Source organism: Clarias gariepinus, chromosome 15 (assembly GCF_024256425.1).
Source record: "Clarias gariepinus isolate MV-2021 ecotype Netherlands chromosome 15, CGAR_prim_01v2, whole genome shotgun sequence".
Classification (NCBI taxonomy): Eukaryota; Metazoa; Chordata; class Actinopteri; order Siluriformes; family Clariidae; genus Clarias; species Clarias gariepinus.
The window spans coordinates 14,007,981-14,032,192 of NC_071114.1; the positions used below are offsets into that span (position 1 = coordinate 14,007,981).

At 37.3% G+C, this 24,212-nt stretch overlaps 1 protein-coding gene across 1 annotated transcript; it reads right to left on the minus strand.

The window, feature by feature from the left end:
- Nucleotides 1-4,911: 4,911 nt before the first annotated feature.
- Nucleotides 4,912-23,911, minus strand: LOC128543226 (serine protease 53-like). The gene is made up of 10 exons (XM_053513591.1): nucleotides 23,809-23,911; nucleotides 23,386-23,536; nucleotides 21,915-22,056; nucleotides 21,364-21,618; nucleotides 21,126-21,276; nucleotides 7,814-7,888; nucleotides 7,208-7,358; nucleotides 6,972-7,110; nucleotides 6,557-6,820; nucleotides 4,912-6,464 (listed from the first exon to the last, which is right to left on the minus strand). Exons 1-10 carry the CDS (start codon nucleotides 23,864-23,866, stop codon nucleotides 6,306-6,308), a joined length of 1,545 nt encoding a protein of 514 aa, XP_053369566.1. The 5' UTR covers nucleotides 23,867-23,911; the 3' UTR covers nucleotides 4,912-6,305.
- Nucleotides 23,912-24,212: the final 301 nt, after the last annotated feature.

Here is a 24,212-nt window from a genome sequence, read left to right on the forward strand (position 1 = left end):
CCACCACCAAGTCTCCTTGTCCACTTTTCCCTTACTTGATGATACACCAAGTACCCTCCTACCTGTCTCCCTAATATTGGCTGTAGTTGTCCAGTCAACTAAAAGCACCTCCTGACCACCCATAGCCTGTCTCAACTCCTCCCTGAAGACTACACAACATTCTTCCTTTCTCAGCTTCCACCACTTTGTCCTCTGCTCTGCCTTTGTCCTCTTTACCTTCCTCACCACCAGGGTTATTTTACACACCACCATTCTGTGTTGTCTGACTACACTCTCCCCTACCAACACTTTGCAGTCAATGATCTCTTTCAGATTACAACGTCGACACAAGATGTAGTTGACCTGAGTGCTTCTGCCTCCACTCTTATACTGTATGTCACCCTATTTTCCGGTATTTACTACTGCCATTTCCATCCTCTTTGCAAAGTTCACCACCCTCTACATTCTAGACTTGGGACTGGCACAAGAAGACACTGGGTTGCACCCCCCCCCTTTCCTCTGGTTGCACTAAGTCACTTATTCTTATATTTATTAATAACTAAGGTTGAAATACAGTTGCAAGCAATAATGAGCAGGTCCAATCATCTTGCGCAAAAATACATTGGACACAGTGGACACATGCATTTAAAGGAGACATACCAATAACATAATGACATGATTTTAGAATGGGGGGAATTTTATGTCAAGACCTTCAAAAAGCTCTGGATGCTGGAGAAAAGCATCACACAATAATGTCACTAAATGTGATGTCACTCAATATAATGTCACACAGAAAGTCGCTGCAGCATTGAGGGAATTGGTGATCCCCCCCCCATCTTGTCTTCTGAGAGACACGGCCACTCTAAGAGGTTCTTTTTATACCCAATCATGTTTCCAATTGACCTAATAAGTTGCAAATTGGTCCTCCAGCTGAATCTTATATGTACATTTTACTTTTCCGGCATCTTATTGCTACCTGTCACAACTTTTGGAATATGTAGCTCTCATAAAATCCAAAATGAGCCAATATTTGGCATGACATTTAAAAATGTCTCACTTTCAACATTTGAAATGTTATCTATATTCTATTATGGAATAAATATTTAAATTTAAAACTTCCACTTCATTGCATTCTGTTTTTATTAATAGTTTGTACAGTGTCGCAACATTTTTGGAATCAAGTTTTGGGGTTTTCCATGTATACATGCAAGTGTGCATAAACTATGCAGCAAAATCTTGTGTAAGGGCCCTGGGAGTTGCATCCTAATGGCAGCAGTTTCTAACCTGTTACTAATGACTTTCAGGGCGTGCTAGAAAAGCAAAAAGACCTGGAGGCTGGAAAAACAAATTCATATACTATGATGTAATAGGGCTGATATCATAGTGCTCGGACTCTTAAAAAATAATAATCCTAGTAAAACCTGTGCCAAGTTGTAGTGTGGACAGGGTATTCCGCTGTGGCGACCCCTTGCCGGGAGCAGCCAAAAGACCAACAACGACAACAGAAGAACATAAGACTCCTTCACACACTATGACGACATACAGACGACATATAGTGCTTGGGCCCTAATAAAAAAAAAATTCCTATAAGAAAAAAAAGGGGCCCTTCACACACTAAGACGACAAACTGTAGGGCTGATGTTCATATGCTTGGTTCCTAATAACAATCTTTAGAAGAACAAGATGGCCCTTTACACACTGTAATGTACTGTAATAGGGCTGATGTCATAGTGCTTGGGCCCTAATAATCTGTACATGGGTATTACATTGAGACACCCTAACTTAAGTTAAGCCTTTATTTGTCACATACTGTACATTACTGCGCACAAAAAAAAATTTCACATACCAGAGAGCAGGGTCAGCTATGATATGGCACCCCTGGAGCAGATAGGGTTAAGGGCCTAGCTCAAGGGCTCAACAATGGCAACTTGGTGGAGGTGTGGCTTGATCTACCGACCATCTGATCAGTACTTCAGTTTTGTATGCCTGCAAGTTCCATTATACCGTACAGATGAACCAGCCCTGGTTGCTACTGAAGAAGTTGTGCAAGTACTGCTTGACTACATGTCATTTGCTATGGCCTAAAGAGTGGGCACATTATGAAAAGGTTAATCACTGCTACTGCTACTGCAAAAAGACCTGGAAGGTATTGAAGTAAAATGCAGAATTATTAAATATTAATTATTAATAAAAATTTAAAGTGAAAATATTGACAAAAAAAAAGGTTGTGCCCTTTGCAGGACAGGTGGACACACATTTTGGAATAGATTTTGAGTCAGTAGGTCTTATGACCTGAACGGTATTGAAGTAAAATGCAGAATTATTAAATATTAATTATTAATAAAATTTTAAAGTGAAAATATTGACAAAAAAAGGTTGTGCCCTTTGCAGGACATGTGGACACACATTTTGGAATAGATTTTGAGTCAATAGGTCTTATGACCTGAACGGTATTGAAGTAAAATGCAGAATTATTAAATATTAATTATTAATAAAAATTTAAAGTGATAATATTGACAAAAAAAGTTTGTGCCCTCTGCAGGACAGGTGGACATCTCTTATAGAATAGATTTTGAGTCAATAGGTCTTATGACCTGAACGGTATTGAAGTAAAATGCATAATTATTAAATATTAATTATTAAAAATTTTTTAAAGTGATAATATTGACAAAAAAAGTTTGTGCCCTCTGCAGGACAGGTGGACACCTCTTATAGAATAGATTTTGAGTCAATAGGTCTAATGACCTGAACGGTATTGAAGTAAAATGCATAATTATTAAATATTAATTATTAAAAAAAATTTAAAGTGATAATATTGACAAAAAAAGGTTGTGCCCTCTGCAGGACAGGTGGACACACATTTTAGAATGGATTTTGAGTCAATAGGTCACATGACCTGGAAGGTATTGAAGTAAAATGCAGAATTATTGAATATTAATTATTAATAAAAATGAAAAGTGATCATATTAACAAAAAAAAAGGTTGTGCCCTTTGCAGGACAGGTGGACACACATTTTAGAATGGATTTTGAGTCAATAGGTCACATGACCTGGAAGGTATTGAAGTAAAATGCAGAATTATTAAATATTAATTATTAATAAAAATTTAAAGTGATAATATTGACAAAAAAAGTTTGTGCCCTCTGCAGGACAGGTGGACACCTCTTATAGAATAGATTTTCAGTCAATAGGTCTTATGACCTGAACGGTATTAAAGTAAAATGCATAATTATTAAATAATAATTATTAAAAAATTTTAAAGTGATAATATTGACAAAAAAAGTTTGTGCCCTCTGCAGGACAGGTGGACACCTCTTATAGAATAAATTTTGAGTCAATAGGTCTTATGACCTGAACGGTATTAAAGTAAAATGCATAATTATTAAATATTAATTATTAAAAAATTTTAAAGTGATAATATTGACAAAAAAAGGTTGTGCCCTTTGCAGGACAGGTGGACACACATTTTAGAATGGATTTTGAGTCAATAGGTCACATGACCTGGAAGGTATTGAAGTAAAATGCAGAATTAATGAATATTAATTATTAATAAAAATTTAAAGTGATAATATTGACAGAAAAAAGGTTGTGCCCTTTGCAGGACAGGTGGACACACATTTTGGAATAGATTTTGAGTCAATAGGTCTTATGACCTGAACGGTATTGAAGTAAAATGCAGAATTATTAAATATTAATTATAAAAAAAAAATTTAAAGTGATAATATTGACAAAAAAAGGTTGTGCCCTCTGCAGGACAGGTGGACACCTCTTATATAATAGATTTTGAGGCAATAGGTCTTATGACCTGAACGGTATTGAAGTAAAATGCATAATTATTAAATATTAATTATTAATAAAAATTTAAAGTGATAATATTGACAAAAAAAGGTTGTGCCCTTTGCAGGACAGGTGGACACACATTTTGGAATAGATTTTGAGTCAATAGGTCACATGACCTGGAAGGTATTGACGTAAAATGCAGAATTATTAAATATTAATTATTAATAAATATGCAAAGTGATAATATTGACAGAAAAAAGGTTGTGCCCTCTGCAGGACAGGTGGACACACATTTTAGAATGGATTTTGAGTCAATAGGTCACATGACCTGGAAGGTATTGAAGTAAAATGCAGAATTATTGAATATTAATTTTTAATAAAAATTAAAAGTGATAATATTGACAGAAAAAAGGTTGTGCCCTTTGCAGGACAGGTGAACACACATTTTGGAATAAATTTTGAGTCAATAGGTCACATGACCTGGAAGGTATTGATGTAAAATGCATAATTATTAAATATTAATTATTAATAAATGTGCAAAGTGATAATATTGACAGAAAAAAGGTTGTGCCCTCTGCAGGACAGGTGGACACCTCTTATAGAATAGATTTTGAGGCAATAGGTCTTATGACCTGAACGGTATTGAAGTAAAATGCAGAATTATTGAATATTAATTATTAATAAAAAATTTAAAGTCATAATATTGACAGAAAAAAGGTTGTGCCCTTTGCAGGACAGGTGGACACACATTTTGGAATAAATTTTGAGTCAATAGGTCAAATGACCTGGAAGTTATTGAAGTAAAATGCATAATTATTAAATATTAATTGTTAATCAAAATGAAAAGTCATAATATTGACAAAAAAAGGTTGTGCCTTCTGCAGGACAAGTGGACACACATTTTAGATTAGATTTTGAATCAATAATTCGTTTATTTGTTTTAAATATCAATGTTTATAATATTATTATTATCCGTATTTCAGTCGGACAGTAATTTGCATACGGTCCCTAACTCGCGCAGTAGGCGACGTGCTTTCGCCGGACTCTGTTAGCGAACCCCCGCTACAAATCAGCGAATCGCCGCTACAAATCTGGTCGCCGGAGCTCGAATATCCAACGTCCAACGTCAAACCAACTTCACCGCGGTAAAGAATCTAGCCTTCTAGGCTATTATATAAAGAAAAGTCAGAGAAAACTTCCTGGTTACTGAAGTTACGGTTGTGTCTCTCCTTGAGTTCAGTTCAGGTAAAATAGGCTTCACTGGCATGCAGATAATAACCAGTATTGTCAAAGCGCTTCGGCTAATTTTAAAAGTAAAATAATAAAAACAAAACAGTGCACAAAACTCCCTGCGCACAAAACTGGCAATGTCCCTAATTATTTCTAGACTATCTGGCTGATTTTGATTAATCTAAAAAATAAAAAAATGGCCCAAACTAGGGAACTTTCAAGGAAATTGTGAACGTCTGTGGTGAATTTATTTACATAATGTTCAGGAAGCCATCAAGCAGGCATGGATTGAGCAAGTAACACCAGAGTACTGCAGACGACCTATTTACTATGCCGATCCAGCTGGTTTTAAAGAATAAAGGACATCATATTAAATATTGATTGTTCTATAGCAGTTTTATTGCATAAAATAAATAAATCTTAATATCTTGATGGTCATAATTTTACGAATTTAAAAATGTCATTAAAACACTAAAATTCACTTTGTTTTTTTGTTTTTTTTTACTTTTGGCTACGCCTCTGGTACAGCATGTCCCTAAAGTCACCCCTTTAATGTACGAGCACACAGATCATTTTATACTAGATGTCTGTTTGCAAAAAATGTCAATCATATGGTGTTTTGTAAACTAAATATTTAATACATGTTGAATTTTGAGACACACTGTATAGTTAGTTTAGAGTCTACACATCCCTGATAAAATTAAAGGGTCTAGTGATAAAAACCTTAAGCAAATTACATCGTCATATTTTGTTTTACACATTTCCTTGGTCATGTTCAGACACATTCATTTTTCTTGTTTCTGCTTTATTTGCTTATTTTGAGTTGCCTTTAACAAATCATCTCCCCTTTATTTAAATCCAATGTCTGACATTTCAGACATGGTGATTTTGAGGATTTTTCAGCAGCTGTCAAATAAAACCAAAAAAATCCCAAGAACATTCTGCACATACAGCAGGGGTTTATCTGCAGTCTATAGATTTTTTTATATCTACAGTAAAGCCATTGCATTTATACAACTGAGACTCAAGTTTATTGTGAACAAGAACTGAAACTGTTGCCCGGGATCTGCCTGATTTCATAACTGCATCATGAAAGGTACAGTACATGGCTTTCAGGTACAGTATAGAAAAACTAATTTATAATATATAATACATACTGATTCAAGTCTGACAAAAAAGTAAGAGTTTAAATTAAGTAATCACATTTCTACTACTAAAAGCTGATTTAAGGATGTGGTTTAACTTTAATGTGGTTTCTGTCAGGTGTTTTCTGTTTCATCTGACTGTTAACACAGAAGAACCTTAACCTTAACAACCTCAAGCATCTCCATTCATTATTTTCTTAATCCACTCTGCATATGCTGAAATCTCAGTATAGACGTTAGGCACGTTTGGATAGTTACAGTTGTTCTTGAAATTGAAGGACACAATACCCACTGCAAGACCACTGCAAACCAGAGGCCCACCAGAATCACCCTGTCAATACAGAAAAAATAGCACTGTGTTTTGTTTCAGCCTTTCACGTGTTCAAGAAAAATATGAAAAGAAACATGGATCTGTTATAATACCTGGCATGCTCCACTTTTGGTTCCATAGCCTCCTGCACACAGAATGTGTTCCGGGAGATCTACTTTTACTTTATTCCACTCCTTCTTACAGGCTGTCATATTTATGGTTGACACATCGGCCACAAGAAGGTCATTCACCATTTTCTGGTTTTCAGTTTTTCCCCATCCAGCAACCTGGCACTTTGTATTAGGCTTAATTGGTTTGCTTTTGCTTGAGAATTTGATGATTTTTACATGTTTATCCAGCTTGACTTTCTGTGAAAGCTTGTTTTTTAAACAGAATTGACATTAAAATTAAGGACGAAAAGATAACAAGGCTTGTGGTGTAATTATTATTATCTAGATTCAATATTGTAATTAATTTAGTGCACTTTATTAGTTCTAAGTGAATATAGTTTAAATGATTAGTCTGTACCTTCAGGAGCATGATGTCAAACCCGAAACGGGGACCCTTAAATGATTTGCTTAGGTGCTTGCTTTGCACTGCATACTTTTTCAGACTGCTCTTGTTCGAATCGATGTTCTGACTCCCAATGACTACACTGAGGTTGTCACTTTTTGTTAAAAAATGAGGCAGATGTCTTGTTATATTGAAACACATAAATCCACCCACATATGTTTGTTAAGAAACCCACAATAAGAGTAGCCTACCTTTTGTCACAGTGGGCAGCAGTGAGCACAAACTTGGGGTTTATAAGGAATCCTCCACATATATGCTTGCCATTCGACTGCACAGATGCCATGTACTGCAGTGAGTTTTTCTTGGCTTTCCTGCCATTGATGATTTCCTCTCCGTGTGTGGCTGGGAAGATTTTTTATTATTCTAGTAAGATTCAGATTTAGTTTGACTTGCAAATTTCTCATATTCACATACATTAAAATGAGTAGATGAAGAAAGTCAACATACATTCACAATTTATGTATTTTAAGTAAAAGGATTAAAAAAAAAGATAATACAAATTTAGCCCAAATTTATCAAAAACAATCCACATTATATTAGTACTATAATGTATGTGCTATAATCTTTGCAATATTTTGATGTTATTCAGAAAATTGGATTAGTCTATTCACATGCATGGGAACAAAAAAGTAGATAAATATAGTTATATAGTTATTAAATCCCAATAACAATATGTAACACAAAGTAAAAACAACATTCCAGGATCTCAGGATTTAGAGAAAAAAAAGAGAACAGTAAAATCCAGTTAAATTAGTATGTATAGTATTTTTCAATATTATGCAGAAATGAGTTTTTACCATTAAACCGGAGGATGCTGAAAGCTCCTGTAAGCAGCAGAATGTGCAAAACCTTCATCATGACACTAACTTTGACTGTGTCACAGATTCACACCTCTTAGTTAAATGCTTGGCGTGTGACCTTTTCGTTGTGGTTTTTCTATTTATTTGGCAGTTATGTTCAGCCCACTTTGCTTAGAGTGAGTGTTAACTTATGGAGGTGTGACTCATTTAAATTACTTCAAAAATCTGACCAAGCACTTATGAAACTTCATAGTAAATCATGCACTGTCAATGCAGTATTTTTACAATATGCAATGCTTCTTTAACTATTATTATTTAAAAAAAAAAAATTACATCCAGTTTGAATTTGTGCATCTGTGTATTATAAATGAGAATAGTAAAAGGAGGCAACTCAGTCAGAAAGAAGCAGGGGTTTGTAAAAGCCTTTGATAGGTAGTTTAGAGTACAGGTTTTTTTTAAAGGCAGATGGAAATAAACTGTTTCTGAAGCAGCTTATTTTAGTCAGCAAAGGTTTGCAATAGGGCTGATCCGACACATCTAAACCTTTCTAAATACAGTATTTATTTTTGTTTTGTTCGTTGTTGTTTCTGTCCACAGAGTTGTGGTTGTGTCTGTGTCTTCATGTGCTCTGTGTTAAGTTGCAAAAAATAAAAAGGGAAAATTGCATCTTTGTTTTGTTTGATTAAAAATTACAGTCTGTTTGTGCACCTCAAGGACTACAAATTATTCTACTAGGAAAACTGCCCTGTCTGCTCTGATTTTTTAAGACAAAGGTCCTGATCATACATGGGACAGAATCATTTACATTTTATAAAGGGCATTCTAGTAAAACCGGAACTTGTGATGAAATTTCTCTGAAATTGATTAACATTTACCGGAAATTTTGAAGAACAGTACAGTGGTTGGACTGTTAGCTGCAGTAAAATATTTAAATAGTGCAAACATTTCAAAGAAGACTGTAGATTTGTAAATAATCATGCCAGCTGGGGTGGCGTAAACAATCAGCGAGTCGAACACCTGATCCTTGAAAATCGATGGATACCTTGTCACCAGCTTGCAGAAGAGCTGCAGTGTCTGTAGAAACTGTACCCACAATCATTCGTAAACATGTCTCGCCCATTATAGAAACTTAGCCTAGAGTTATTGCTACATCACCCTAACAGTCTTGACCCCGCTCCAAGCCATTTCCACGTGTTTAGGCCATTAAAAGAGATCCTCGAAGTAAAAAAATTTGTAAGAAGTACTTAAATAAACATGTATCTATATAAATCCTCTCCTATACTAATGTACTTATACTAGTGTTTCACTAGTGTCTGAATCTTATCAGGATAAAAAAGTACATAAGTATAGCAGAGGATTTATATAGATAAATAAAGGGAGTTTTTACTCTTATAACTGTGTTTGCAATCAAAAGTTCTTTAGTCGACTTGAATGGTACTCATACCTTAATAGCATTTGGCAGAATATCTAAAAAAAATTTAACTAATGAAATTAATGAACATCATGTGTGAAAAGTAAATAGTATTATTTAAAACTGTTAGTAGCTACAAAACTGTAGCTACAATTTGACTAGCCTGTTATGTTTGCTGTTTGAAACGATACTTTAACATGAAACTGACGAAAATAAAAATAAGCATATAATCTTATTTTACAGGCCAAATTCACCTCACCATGCCTTTTCCATATCAGATACCTTCTAATCTAAGGTACACTAATTAAAGGAAACACTATATACAGTACTATTAAATACAGGTCTTTGCATATAAAAGCATATACAGCATATAAAAACACTTTCTGAGGTAGAGCCTGTGTTACTCATCCTCAAGTTTAACTGCAGTCTGGTGGCTTTAAATGCACATGCAATAGCATTATACTGTAATTGTTCGTCTGAATGGAAGAAGAGACATTTAAAATTTGTAAGAAGTACTTAAATAAACATGTAAGTCATACAGTTTATTTTTCTTGAAATGATAATTTCAACACAAGTACAAATATGACAAAATAATGTTTAAATATTGTAGGAAAGTAAAATTACTATTACTTATTAGAATTGCATATCTTCTTAGTGCCCTAGGACTGGGAGTCTAAAATTTGGTGGAAAAGTTTAGTAAAATCTGAAAAGAAACTACACTACGGAAGTAAGGCACGGTGGCTTAGTGGTTAACACTGTTGCCTTGTACCTCCAGGTCCTTGATACGATTCCCGCGTCAGGTCTGTGTGCATGGAATTTGCATGTTCTCTCAGTGCTTGGTGGGTTTCCTACATGTTCTTTGGTTTCCTCCCACAGTCCGGAAACATGCAGATTAGGCTAATTGGCATTTACAAATTGCCTGTGAGTGTGTGAGTGTTCGTGTGAATGTTGATCAGAGTTCCTACCATAAATGTACAAATGGGGATAAATACAATGGTCACCACTGGCCTGCATGGTCTCTAGTCGGACTACAGAGGTTCCTAGATGATTGGATAATGGGCATCCATATATCAATATGAATAAGTACACTGAACCTCCCCCCCTATCTTATTTAATCTGTAAACTTACTAAAGTTGTGTACTTACTGTATTTAGTGTTTTTGTACAATGTTTTTTATGTTAGTCTGTACTCTTTGAGCTACAAACAGCTGGAACCAAATTCCTTATGTGTGTTAACATACTTGGTGAATAAAACCCGATTCTGAGAAAGTGCCAAAAATGTGACCTGTGCATATGGTACAGTTTGTGCTCTATTTCACACTACAAAGGTACATTAGAAGACTCTGTGGACAGTCTCACCTGATGAGCTGGCCACCTCTTATGCCTGGGTTAAAGCAACCAACACCTTCCCTGAAGTGGTCTGCCACAGCTGTCCCTGATATGATCTGTTCCTTTAGGACAGTGATGCACAGTGTTTTACATGCCTGGATAAGAAGACCAAATATGTTAAAATGACCCAGGGTCACATAAAGGCTTACTGTCTCCAGGGATATACAGCTTTCTTTATCATATCTTATATGTGATTAATTGGATCCAAATCTGTTGGAACCATTATTAAAGTACACTGTCTTTATTGTCATAGTTATGGAACAAGTTTGATATGATTTGTGAATTGTAACATGCAATAGTAGATGAAGTACTGTACACAAATCATGTTTTCGAGTAGAAGTCAAGATATTGCAAGATATTACTTTAGAGAAAGTTAAAGTTAAAGTAATTGCTTTATTTAAATTTCCACTTAAATAAAAGTACTTAATTGTTATTATTGTTATTATTATTATTATTATTATTAGGCTTTACCTTCTTAAACTGCTTATTTTAGGTGAGAAGTTTTTAATGTCAGTCTGTTTTTTTTTTCTAGTTCTCAACTGCTCAACATGTCACCAGCATGTAGTTATGATAAACATTTCTGTTCATGGCTGACAGGAAAGGAAACCAATCTCAAGCTGTGGTAACCCATGACTAGAAAGAGTGGCTCAAACCAGGCTGCCAATGTTTTCCAGTTATTTTATTAACAAACCATTTCTATGTTCTTTTTTTCACAATCAAAATAACCAGTAAATTTTTATAAAAATGTGTATGTACTGTGCTGTACTGTACATGTGAAAACCCTGGGAGATCATACATTTCTTAAATAGTTGCATTTTATTGTTTTTTTTTAATAGATGCTTTTATTTTCTATTCACCTTTTTGTTTTATCATTGTCTATTCTATTTCATTAGCAGATGTCTGTTTGGTGATATAAGAACAAATGTTAGATTTCTCACAGTCACAATTGAAGACAAGTGCTAAAAAATACCACATCATAACAATCATTTTATTTATATACCAATGTCTTTAGGTCATTAAGTAATTGCCTTTTGTCTACTGCTAAAGGCCGTGTAAATTATGTGTGCTCTGGTGGTATGACTTTGGTGTGGTTTCTGTTGAACAGCTCTCCAACCTGGGTGTCAGGTTTCTGTTTCAGTCAGACCGAAACCTTATTAACACAGCACTTTACCCCACTCTTCATGAAAGTTTTCATAAATCATATGAAAAATGAGTAATCATAAACAAAGAAAAAGTCATATGACATACAACCACCTTTTAGACCACTGTATATACCATCTTAATTGACAATGGAAAAGCATTAAAAACCTTCTTATAGTTGTAGAAAACTTATAGAAAACGTGTGTATGTCTTACAATATCATAACATCTTAGGAAATAAAGATAGTTTTTATTCTCATGACAACTGCAGTAAGCACATAGTTGAAGGTCGACAAGAATTCTTCACATTTAACTGCATTTTCATGATTGATTGCTTCTCTATGCATTACACAAAAAAAGACCAGCAAAAAAAGTTAAATAGTGAATTAACTATTTAAAGCTTCCCATGACACTGAAAGCTGCAGCAAGCAGCAGAATTCTGCACTGTGTTCATCCGACCACAAACACACAGTGACCTCTTACTCATTACTTGTACACATTGCAGAGCCTGCAATGCATAGCTTGCATTTCCTTTGAACTTTTTCGGCTCAAATACACATGAAGTTGCTTTTCAGGATACCAAACTACTACCTATTTTTTATTTAATAAAATCTAAATAAAATATAATAAAATGTATTATGGTGGGATAATACTTCAATCTGTAACTGTTTAGCCTCACTACCACATATGAATCAAACATTTTGTCATATTAGCACAGACCCTGGCCTATGACACAAGAAAGTGGATACAGGGCTAGTGTATCATGCAACGTACCTGCATTAAAATATTAAAATCCTAAGTTATTTCACTCTTCAGTGTTAAAATGGTAATAACAAGTAATTTTAAACTCACTGGCCCAGGGACCAAATGACCAGTGGCACCCTGAGCAGTTTTCACAATTTCTGAATATTTGTAAAATAACAGCTTTTGTTAAAAAAAAAAAAAAAATCTTTATTGATTTTGGCACCTTTTATTGTTTAGTATTTTGTGTAGTCTGTTTTAGGCCTAAGTTCTAACAAACAAAATGTGGGAAAGTTAGTGGTGGCTGAATACTTATGCAAGGCACTGTACTGTACCGTATACTGTATGCACCAAATGGTTGCAGTCGGGGCCAAAAGTTTTGAGAATGACACAAATATTAGTTTTCACAAAGTTTGCTGCTAAACTACTTTTAGATCTCTGTTTCAATTGTTTCTGTGATGTACTGAAATATAAATACAAGCACTTCATATGTTTCGAAGGCTTTTATCCACAATTACATGACATTTATGCAAAAAAAAAAACAGTATTTGCAGTGTTGGCCCTTCTTTTTCAGGACCTCTGCAATTCGACGGGCATGCTCTCAATTAACTTCTGGGCCGAATCCTGACTGATAGCAACCCATTCCTTCATAATCACTTCTTGGAGTTTGTCAGAATTAGTGGGTTTTTGTTTTTCCACCCACCTCTTGAGGATTGACCACAAGTTCTCAATGGGATTAAGATCTGGGGAGTTTGCAGGCCATGGACAGGCCACTTAGTTGTCACTTTTGCCTTATGGCATGGTGCTTCATCGTGCTAGAAAATGCATTGTTCTTCACCAAACTGTTGTTGGATTGTTGGAAGAAGTTGCTGTTGGAGGGTGTTTTGGTACCATTCTTTATTCATGGCTGTGTTTTTGGGCAAAATTGTGAGTGAGCCCACTCCCTTAAAAAAAGGAGGAACCCCACACATGAATGGTCTCAGGATGCTTTACTGTTGGCATGACACAGGACTGATGGTAGCGCTCACCTTTTCTTCTCCGGACAAGCTTTTTTTCCAGATGCTTCAAACAATCGGAAAGAGGCTTCATCTGAGAATATGACTTTGCCCCAGTCCTCAGTAGTCCATTCACCATACTTTCTGCAGAAGATCAATCTGTCCCTGATGTTTTTTTTGGAGAGAAGTGGCTTCTTTGCTGCCCTTCTTGACACCAGGCCATCTTCCAAAAGTCTTCGCCTCACTGTGCATGCAGATGCGCTCACATCTGCCTGCTGCCATTCCTGAGCAAGCTCTGCACTGGTGGCACTCCGATCTTGGCCATACCAAGATGGCGCCGGTGAGGTCGGCTGCCGTCGCGACTGCTCCGACCACCTTTTCTTTGTTTTTGTTCTTTAAGTTAGTTTACAGCGTTCTAAAACCGGCAAAATTACCACCATGGGGTACATTAGTTATGATAGAGACACTCTTGTTTCTATTGGTATACAATGTACTCACAATTCGACGTTTTTAACTCCGGATCCGAGCTGGCCGAGTGAGATCCTGAGGGACAACAAAGGACGCGACGCGAAGCGGCGGCCTCGAGGGAAACGAGCCGGCGTCAGGAACAGGCTGAGAGCCTGTGCACACCGCACACCTCTGCCTAGCATCCTGCTCGCCAACGTCCAGTCACTGGAGAACAAGCTCGATGACCTCAGGGCCAGGATAAAGTTCCAGAGAGACATTCGGGACTGCAATCTCCTCTGCTTCACCGAGACATGGCTGAACCCAGCGGTGCCGGACCACGCCATCCAGCCGGCCGAGTTCTTCTCGGTTCACCGCATGGACAGGACGCGGGACTCGGGGAAGTCAAGAGGAGGCGGCGTGTGTTTAATGGTGAACAGCAGCTGGTGCAACAGCGCAAGCGTTGTTCCTCTCACACGCTCCTGCACACCAAACCTGGAACTACTGTCCATCACGTGTCGTCCTTTTTACCTTCCTCGGGAGTTTACATCGGTCATAATCAGCGCCGTTTATATTCCACCACAAGCGGACACGGACACTGCCTTATGCGAGCTGCATGAGGCACTCACACAACAACAAACACAACACCGGGACGCTGCGCTTATTGTGGCGGGGGACTTTAATAGTGCCAACCTCAAACGTGCAGCGCCGAACTTTTATCAGCACATCACCTGCCCCACCAGGGGCGAAAGGACACTGGACCACTGTTACACTACAGTCAAGGACGGCTACAAGGCACAATCTTGCCCACCGTTTGGTAAATCCGACCACGCCGCCATCTTCCTCATGCCAAAATACAAACAAAGGCTGAAACAGGAAGTTCCGGTTCAGAGGGAGGTCGCGCGCTGGACGGACCAATCGGTGGCCGCGTTACAGGACGCACTCGATGACGCAGACTGGGACATGTTCAGAAACAGCTCCGATGGTGACGTCAGCGTGTTTACGGAAGCGGTTGTGGGATTCATCGGGAAACTAGCGGACGATACCGTAGAAAAAAAGACTATTAAAACGTTTCCCAACCAGAAGCCGTGGGTGGATAAAACCATCCGCGACGCTCTGAAATCTCGCACCGCTGCCTACAACACGGGACTCGCGTCGGGGGACATGGAACCGTACAAGGCTGCGTCATACAGCGTCCGGAAGGCGGTAAAAGAGGCGAAGCAGCGCTACGGGAGGAAACTAGAGTCACAACTCCAACAGAGTGACTCTAGGAGCCTGTGGCAGGGACGAAGAACAATAACGGATTATAAAGCACCAACATCCGGTATGATAAACGCAGACATGTCTCTGGCAGACGAGTTGAACACTTTCTATGCTCGCTTCGAGGCTGCAGCTAAAGACGCTAGCGATGCTAATGCTAGCGGCGCTAACGGCTGCAGACAGGAAGTCACTGCCAGCACCGGAAGCGCGTTCATCATCACCGAGCATGACGTGAGGAGAGCCTTCAAGAGAGTGAACACCAGGAAAGCAGCAGGACCAGACGGCATCTCAGGCCGCATTCTCAGAGCCTGCGCAGACCAGCTAGCACCTGTGTTCACTGAGATATTCAACATCTCTTTATCTCAGTCGGTGATCCCCACATGCTTCAAAGAATCCATCATTGTTCCTGTCCCAAAGAAACCTCATCCTGCTTCCCTCAATGATTATCGCCCTGTAGCCCTCACCTCAGTAGTGATGAAGTGCTTTGAACGCCTGGTCAGAGACTTCATCATCTCTTCACTACCAGACACACTCGACCCACTACAGTTTGCTTATCGTCCAAACCGTTCCACGGACGATGCAATCTCTCATCTCCTCCATACATCTCTCACTCACCTGGACTCTCGGAGGGGGAATTATGTGAAAATGCTCTTCATCGACTACAGTTCTGCATTTAATACCATAATTCCCTCCACACTTACCACCAAGCTGGAGCACCTGGGACTCAGCTCATCCATGTGTCAGTGGATCTCCAATTTTCTGACTGGCAGACCACAGGCAGTAAGGATGGGCGGACATGTCTCAGCCTCCCTCACTCTTAGCACTGGAGCCCCCCAGGGTTGTGTTCTGAGCCCCCTGTTGTACTCTCTGTACACCCACGACTGCGTGGCCACTACCAGCTCCACCACCATCATCAAGTTTGCTGACGACACTGTTGTGGTGGGCCTGATCACGAACAACGATGAGACGGCCTACCTGGAGGAGGTTGGAAATCTGGAGAACTGGTGCCAGAGAAACAATCTCCTCCTGAACGTCAGTAAGACAAAGGAGCTGATAGTGGACTTCAGTACAAAGCAGGTGAGGAACTACCAGACCCCCGTCATCAACAGGAGCCCAGTGGAGAGAGTGGATAGCTTCAGATACCTCGGTGTTCACATCACGCAGGACCTGGCATGGTCCTGTCACATCAACACCGTGGTAAAAAAGGCCCGGCAGCGTCTCTACCACCTCAGACGCTTGAGAGACTTTAGACTGTCCTCCAAGGTGCTCAGGAATTTCTACTCCTGCACCATAGAGAGCATCCTGACGGGAAATATCACGACCTGGTTCGGGAACAGCACCATGCAGGACAGACGAGCTCTACAGAGGGTGGTGCGATCAGCTGAGCGCATCATCCGCATCGAGCTCCCTGACCTGCACTCGATCTACAGCAAGCGGTGCTTGACCAAGGCCAGGAAGATCGTGAAGGACCTCAGTCACCCCAATAACGGTCTGTTTACTCTGTTGCGGTCTGGGAAGCGATTCCGCTCCTTGAAGGCCAACACAGAGAGACTAAAGAGGAGCTTCTTCCCGCAGGCGATAAGGTCTCTCAACCACAACCACGAACTAACACAATCTTTCCATAATTGATCAAATCTATCAATCCTTTTACATCCATGAACACTATGGACAATTACACGCTCACCTTCCTTTATATCTACACTCCATTTTGTACATCTACACCCTGGACCATTGCACAAAGACACTTTAATACCTTGGCACACCTACCTTCACAACTACACTACATGTTTATGTTTACATCCTGGACCAGTGCACAAAGACACTTTAATAACCTCTGCACAAAGACACTTTCTTCTATGCATATTTGCACACCAGTACAGTATATTTCAATTTGTACAGTATATTTCTATTTTTATGCACATCATATTTCTATGTACAGTATATTTCTATTTTTATGCATATCATATTTCTATTTTTATTTTTAGTTCCATTTTTTTTTTCTAGCACATTTCTATTTTTATTTTTAGTTCTATTTTTTCCTAGTTTAATTTAATTTTTTAATTTAATTTTTTATCGTATTCTTTTATTTATATTTATTTCTTATTTGTAAACTTTAATTCTCTTTTAGGGGCAATAGCAGTCGTATAATACATTTCACTACATTTCGTACTGTGTATGTTTGTGTATGTGACAAATAAAATTTGAATTTGAATTTGAATTTGATTTTGAATTTGATTTGATCCCGCAGCTGAATCCTCTTTAGGAGACGATCCTGGCGCTTGCTGGACTTTCATAATAAGAATTGAACCTTTTTCCTTGAAGATTTTGATGATCCTATAAGTTGTTGATTTGGGTGCAATCTTAGTAGCCACAATATCCTTGCCTGTGAAGCCATTTTTATGCAACACAGTGATGGCTGCATGCGTTTCTTTGCAGGTCACCATGGTTAACAATGGAAGAACAATGATTTTTAAGCATCACCCTCTATTTAACATGTCAAGTCTGCCATTCTAACCCAATCAGCCTGGCATAATGATCTCCAGCCTTGTGCTTGTCAACATTCTCACCCGAGTTAACAAGACGATTACTGAAATGATTTCAGCAGGTCCTTTAATGACAGCAATGAAATACAGTGAAAAGGTTTATTTGGGATTAAGTTAATTTTCATGGCAAAGAAGGACTATGCAATTCATCAGATCACTCTTCATAACATTCTGGAGTATAGGCAAATTGCTATTATAAAAACTTAAGCAGCAACTTTTCCAATTTCCAATATTTATGTAATTCTCAAAACTTTTGGCCATGACTGTGCTGTCTTCATAAGGTCCCAAGAGCCATTTGCATTATAGTCCTTAATTTTATGAGTACATAGCTTTTCTTAGTGGTTTCACTAAAAATAAGCTGAAACTTTAAAGGTTAAATATCTCACCATTATTAATACCGAGGTGGCAGCACAGTGGCATAGTGATTAACACTGCAGCCTTGCACCTTCAGGGCCAAGGGTTTGATTCTGGCCTTAAATCCGTGTGCATGGAGTTTGCATGTTCTCCCCGGGCTTGGTGGGTTTTCTCCGGGTGCTCGGTTTCTTCTACAGACCAAAGACATGCAGGTTAGGTTACTTGGCATTGCCAAATTTCCAACTGTGGTGTGTGTTTGTGTGTGTGTGTGTGTGTGTGTGTGTGTGTGTGCCCTGTGATGGATTAGCATCCTGTCCAGGGTGTACCCTGCCTCGTGCCCTAAGTCTACTGGAATAGGCTCCAGGCCCCTGTGACCCTGTACACAGGATAAGCGGTATAGAAGATGAATGAATAAATGAATAAAATAATTTTAACCTGTTGTATAAAAATTGTATCAAAATAGGAAATTCATGTAAAAAACCTACTGAATAATCGAGCTGAATTTTTTTTAGGCTTTTACCAAAAGTGCATTTTTTCAAATAGACTTTCATAAAATATAATCAAAGTATAATTGGCTCTTTTATTACTAAACTGTACTCTATTACTTTCTACATGGATTTAAATATACATTATTAAAAGAAAGATTATTGTTGATCTGCAGACCCTCTGACGCTACCATGTCTTGCTGAGTAAGAATTTCTCACCACACACCATTTTCCTGTTGTCAGAAATAAGGTTTACGGTAAACGGCTCATCTCTGCATTGAGGCATTCTGACTCTAGACCACCGACCATGTAGTGCAAAGCCAACCACATGTTTCCAGCACAAAGCTACTGATGATTCTGATGAAGGAGACATGAGGTTTGTGGTGGTCTGGTACAGCGAGATAAGACTGAAAGGGTCTCACAGGCAGGCCTTATACAAATAAAAAAATATGTTTAATATAATATATAGTGTTTAATATACTGTACAGTACACTGCCTGACTGAAGACTGACACTTAAAGAGGGTCAAACGTTTGGGCTGCATCAAGCAAAGAAAACAAATACAAAAATTTTAATTACTGGAACTGATTTAACATCCCTTCAACATATCAAAACCTGGATGAATAGTGATGAACCGTTAACTTTGTGGAAGAGTTGTGGTTGGAAAAAATTATAAATCATAAATCAACAGTAACACCATAGTTATGTATAATAGCGAAAGTAAGAGCATTTCCATATGCACATAACGTGATGAGAACTCACAGGATTTGTACTAAACACTTTGTGGCCATATGAAAACCACTTGTTAGTGAGACTAATCAGAAACAAAGGCCTCACTTTACTAGTGACCATAAAGATCAGACTTTGGAGCAAAGGTCATGAGGTCTGATGAGTTCATATTGACCCTCAGCAACGTTATGTGGCAATAAAATGAAGTCAGCTGATGAGCTGAATGTAAAGGTTTTCTTTCCTGATGGGAAGTAATAGTGGTTCTGGCCACATGAGGAAACATTTTCACACATGAACTGGCCAGCACATTGTGTGAGCTAAAGGTGATTGAATGAAAAACCTAGAAACCCAGATATCCCCAAACCCACTTTAATATGCAGAGATCATGTGAATGTCAGTCCAGATTTTACCCAGACAGGACTGAACCTGGGACCCTCAACCTGCTGTCTATAGAGCTGATCTGTCTTTTTTCTGTTGTTGAAAAAATACAAATAAAGTATGAAAACTATATTTTATCCTTACTTTTAGGTCCTGCATATTATTTGTGTAGTGTACAGTAGATATGGCATCTCTTCTTTTACTCATTTGAGTTATATTTTGTATAATAAAGGTTGATAAATGTCCTTTTCTCATCTTAAAAAAAAGGCCTGCTACAACTAGTCTGTTTTACAAAAACAGAAAAATAGATATTATTTAGCTATTGTTTTGTTTCACTACAGGTTTATTACATTTTATTTTATTAATATAATATACACTCACTGAGCACTTTATTTGGAACTAATATTGGGTAGGGCCTCAGTTTTGGTTTCAAAACAGTCTCTATTCTTCATAACAGTGTTTCCAAAAGATGTTGACAAAATTCCTTTAAGAAACTCCTGTTCTGCCGCATCCACACCCACTGGATTCAGATTATGTTACTGAAAAGGACACTGAAGAACCCCGAACTCATGTTCATGAAACATTTGCTCTGTGTCATGGTGCTGTATGAAACCGTTAGAAAATTGTGTGATAAAAAATGCAAATGGTCAGCAATAATACTCAAATAGGCTGTGGCATTCAAGTTAGCATTTAATCCTAAATATTATATGGGAAATCCCAGGATCTTATCAGGTATAGAAATGCTCAAACCAGCCAATTTGGAACCAATCACACCATGGTCGAAATCACTGATATCATATTATTTCCCAGTCAGGAATTGTGCAATGAAGTCAAAGACCAGTTTAATTATTTGTCTTAAAATCATAGCCTATTTGTAAATATCCATAATAGTGGACACATTTTTTAAAAAACCACATTAAATTAAACATACAAAAAAGATATCAAGATGTCCATAGGTCAAATGAGTTGAAAAAGCACTGATTTATCACAGCTGGTTTGATTTGTCCCTAAATTAAAAAATAAATCCTTTATTAGTTCATGGACAAACAAATCAATACCAAAATGTCAATTACATTATTAGATAAATCAATGCAGCTTAAAATGAACTGACAAAAGAAAACATGTAGAGTTTACATTTTAAATAATATTTATTTAGTCATTTTTCATTTAATTATTTATTCTTGATTCTTACTTGCCTACATATAACTAAAAGAAAATCAGTTGTTTGTGAAATTATTTTGCTGCTCATCTCTGTTACAATCTCTTTATTTTATGATGACATTTTACTTCAGTTGAGAGCAAACACATTTAGTACTGATGAGACTGGAGTATAAAAAAAAGTATGCCTAGTTTACAAAAACAATCCCACAAATAGGTTTAGTTTTTTTTCATGAATTAATGGAGGGATTTAAACACATGATACAAAATAATAGTCAAGTGTTTACTCCTTGCGTCCTAAAATACAATTAATCCAAGGTAGAAAATTAGATATTTTGGTGTAGACATTTGGCCTCTTTGGTGATTTACAGGAATCGTTGAATGAAATAATACCGACGGCTGTTTTATGACACACCAAAGGACCCCCAGAGTCTCCCTGCAACAAAATGCACATGTATTACATTTCATATTTTTGAAAAATATAATAATTTCTTTTAATGGTGTAAGGTACATGTCTCTTTACCTGACAAAATGCCCCATGACCGCGAGTACAAATTAATCCAGAGACAGAAAAGGGTTTTCCCCATATTTCCTCACAGTTCTTTGTGTCGATGACAGTTACATCGACCTCCCTGAGATGACTACTTCCTGCTCCAGTATCAGATTGTTTACCCCAGCCTGCTATGCTGCAGACCTTCTTGGCCTTAACTGCTGGTTTCGTTTTGCTTGGTAAGGGGATCCAGTTGATATTCTTGGTCTTGTTGATGGGTTTATTTAACTGTAATTCAATAAAAACTCTTAGCATCATTAAGTCTTTATTATAATTATTCGAGTACCTTTAAGTATGGAATTAAATACTGCATGGAGTGCTTGTATGGGAAAGCTATATTGCCATTGCCATTTAGAACATTATTTTTACTTTTTAACTAATGACATGACTTAATTTTGAGCATTTGTTGTGACATTTTATATCAGCCCACTGTCAGATACAACAAACGTTCACACTTTACAAAAATTACATTTCCCTCTTTCATTTTTATCATATCGAGAAACATATTGTGTCTGGTGGTTTACCTGCAGCAGCATGATGTCGTTGAGTAAAGAATTTGAGTCATAGTCCGGGTGAATGTGGTAGAGCTTCACTTCTATATGGCCCAAAGCTGACTTGCTCTTTTTCAGTTCATGAGCACCAGCTACAACCGTCAGCTTCACCCCTCTGTTAGAAAGGACAAGAGAGCAACATATGATTTGCGAGTATTTAGCACTTTTTCTAAGTAAACAATGGTCAAGCATGCTTTGATTAGATTAGATTAGATTAGAATAAATTAGATTAGATAAGATTAGATTAGATTAGATTAGATTCAACTTTATTGTCACTGCACATGTAAGTACAAGGCAACAAAATACAGTTAGCATCTAACCAGAAGTGCATTTTTACAGTGCAGAATAATTTGCATATAAATATATGCTATATAGTGCGGTAGATTTGTAATTTATTTGTTTAACCTGTATAAGTGTAGGCTTCCTAAGAGCACCAAAAATATGCTGGTTGGAGCACTAGTGATGATAAATTGCTCATAAATGTGAATAAGTATATGAAGGTGATCAATCATGATACCCTGACATGATTTGCCATTCTATCCAAGGTAAATCTCTACTGCTTAGTGGACCTAGGAGTAAGTCCTGAATTTACCAGAACACTATCCAGGATAAAGAGGGTAATAAACGGGAATAAATAAATGATGGCTAGTTTTAGCAGTTTTTCAGAAGTTTACTAATTTTCACATTCTTATGACTTCAGTACATAAATGTTTAAATTGGTGACTTAATGTAAGTCGCTCTGAATAAAAGCGTCTGCCAAATGCCTAAATGTAAATGTAAATGACTTTACCAGCAAATAATGTATGCATTTAATATATGCTAAATTTCCAACCATAGACAAAAAAATTGAAGTTAAAAGTTGTTCACCACAACAAAAACAAATAAAATGTTTATAGTTAAATATATATAGTGTATAAGTCACATAGAATGTATAAGCTACTAAGTATATATTATAATCTGTGGAGTGTGTATAAGCTATATAGTACTGTTTATACAGGGTGAGCTACAGTAAAACTCTTAAAACTCTCAATTTTAGCAAAATGTACATTACAGTACATACACTGAGTATATATAAGCTATTTAGTTGATTAGCTACAAAGTACATATTTTACAAAATTATAAATAAAGTGTGTAAGGTTTATAGTATACACTGTAGAATATATACAGTACTATAAGCTATAGCGTGGATAAGTTGTAGAGTGTAAATATGCTACTTAAACTTGCTTGAGGAAGACTTAAATCTAAATGGTCTTTATCACTAAATAATAATATTTAAACTGAAGTAGGAAATATGATATGTAATTGTGAAAGTGATTGCACAAATGTGAAGACCCTTTTCTCAGAAATCCTCAGGCCCACCCTACAAATGAAATGGTGACATGGCCCCCTCAGATACCTCACTGACTCAGTGTTTAACTACCACTCAGCAAATTACTAAGCTTACGCTTCCCAGCAGTGTGCAGCTGTCATGACAAAGCTCTCTGACACGAGGAAGCCCCCACAATGATGTTTTCCATCTTTTTGAACAGAAACCATGTAGGATCTGGAATGTGGTTTAACCACTGAGCCATTCACTATGCCCATGTCGATGTAAGCTGTACCAGAGAGATAGACAAAGAGTACAAAATGGAGTGATTTATTTGCAGAAGCGAAACAGTTTTGGACAAACAATTAAAAATGGTATAATACTTTGAATTCTTGCAAATTAATATATATATATAAAGCATATATTAAGCGAGTAGAACTTTTTTTTAATGCAGTTAGCAGAAAAAAACTGGTACATTTTATAGTACGTTTATGCTCATACTTTGCAAGCTATACTCAATTCCCTATTTAAAACCCCACATTAAGTTTAAAAAAGACTTACCACATTGTCCGATGTGAGACAAGAGACAGGTGAGCAGAAACAGTGAGAGGAGAGCCATGGTGCAACAGAGACACTGAGCCCTTATATCAAAAGACCACAAGTTTAAATACAAGTTGAACAGATCAGCTAACCACAAACACCACTTATTCACACATTTTCCAGAACTCTGCTTTACTGCAGCCAACTAAAGTTGTCACACTCTTCTCCGAAGGGGCAGCATTACTATTTATACGAATGGAAATTACACTACGTGGCCAAATGCATGTGAACACCTGACCATTGAATATCCGATTCCAAGACATAGGCATTAATATGAATTGGGTCCCACCTTTGTTGCTCTAAAAGTTTGCTTGATTGATTGTTGTTTGATTATTATTCCCAGCATTTAAACACTGATCTGTCTT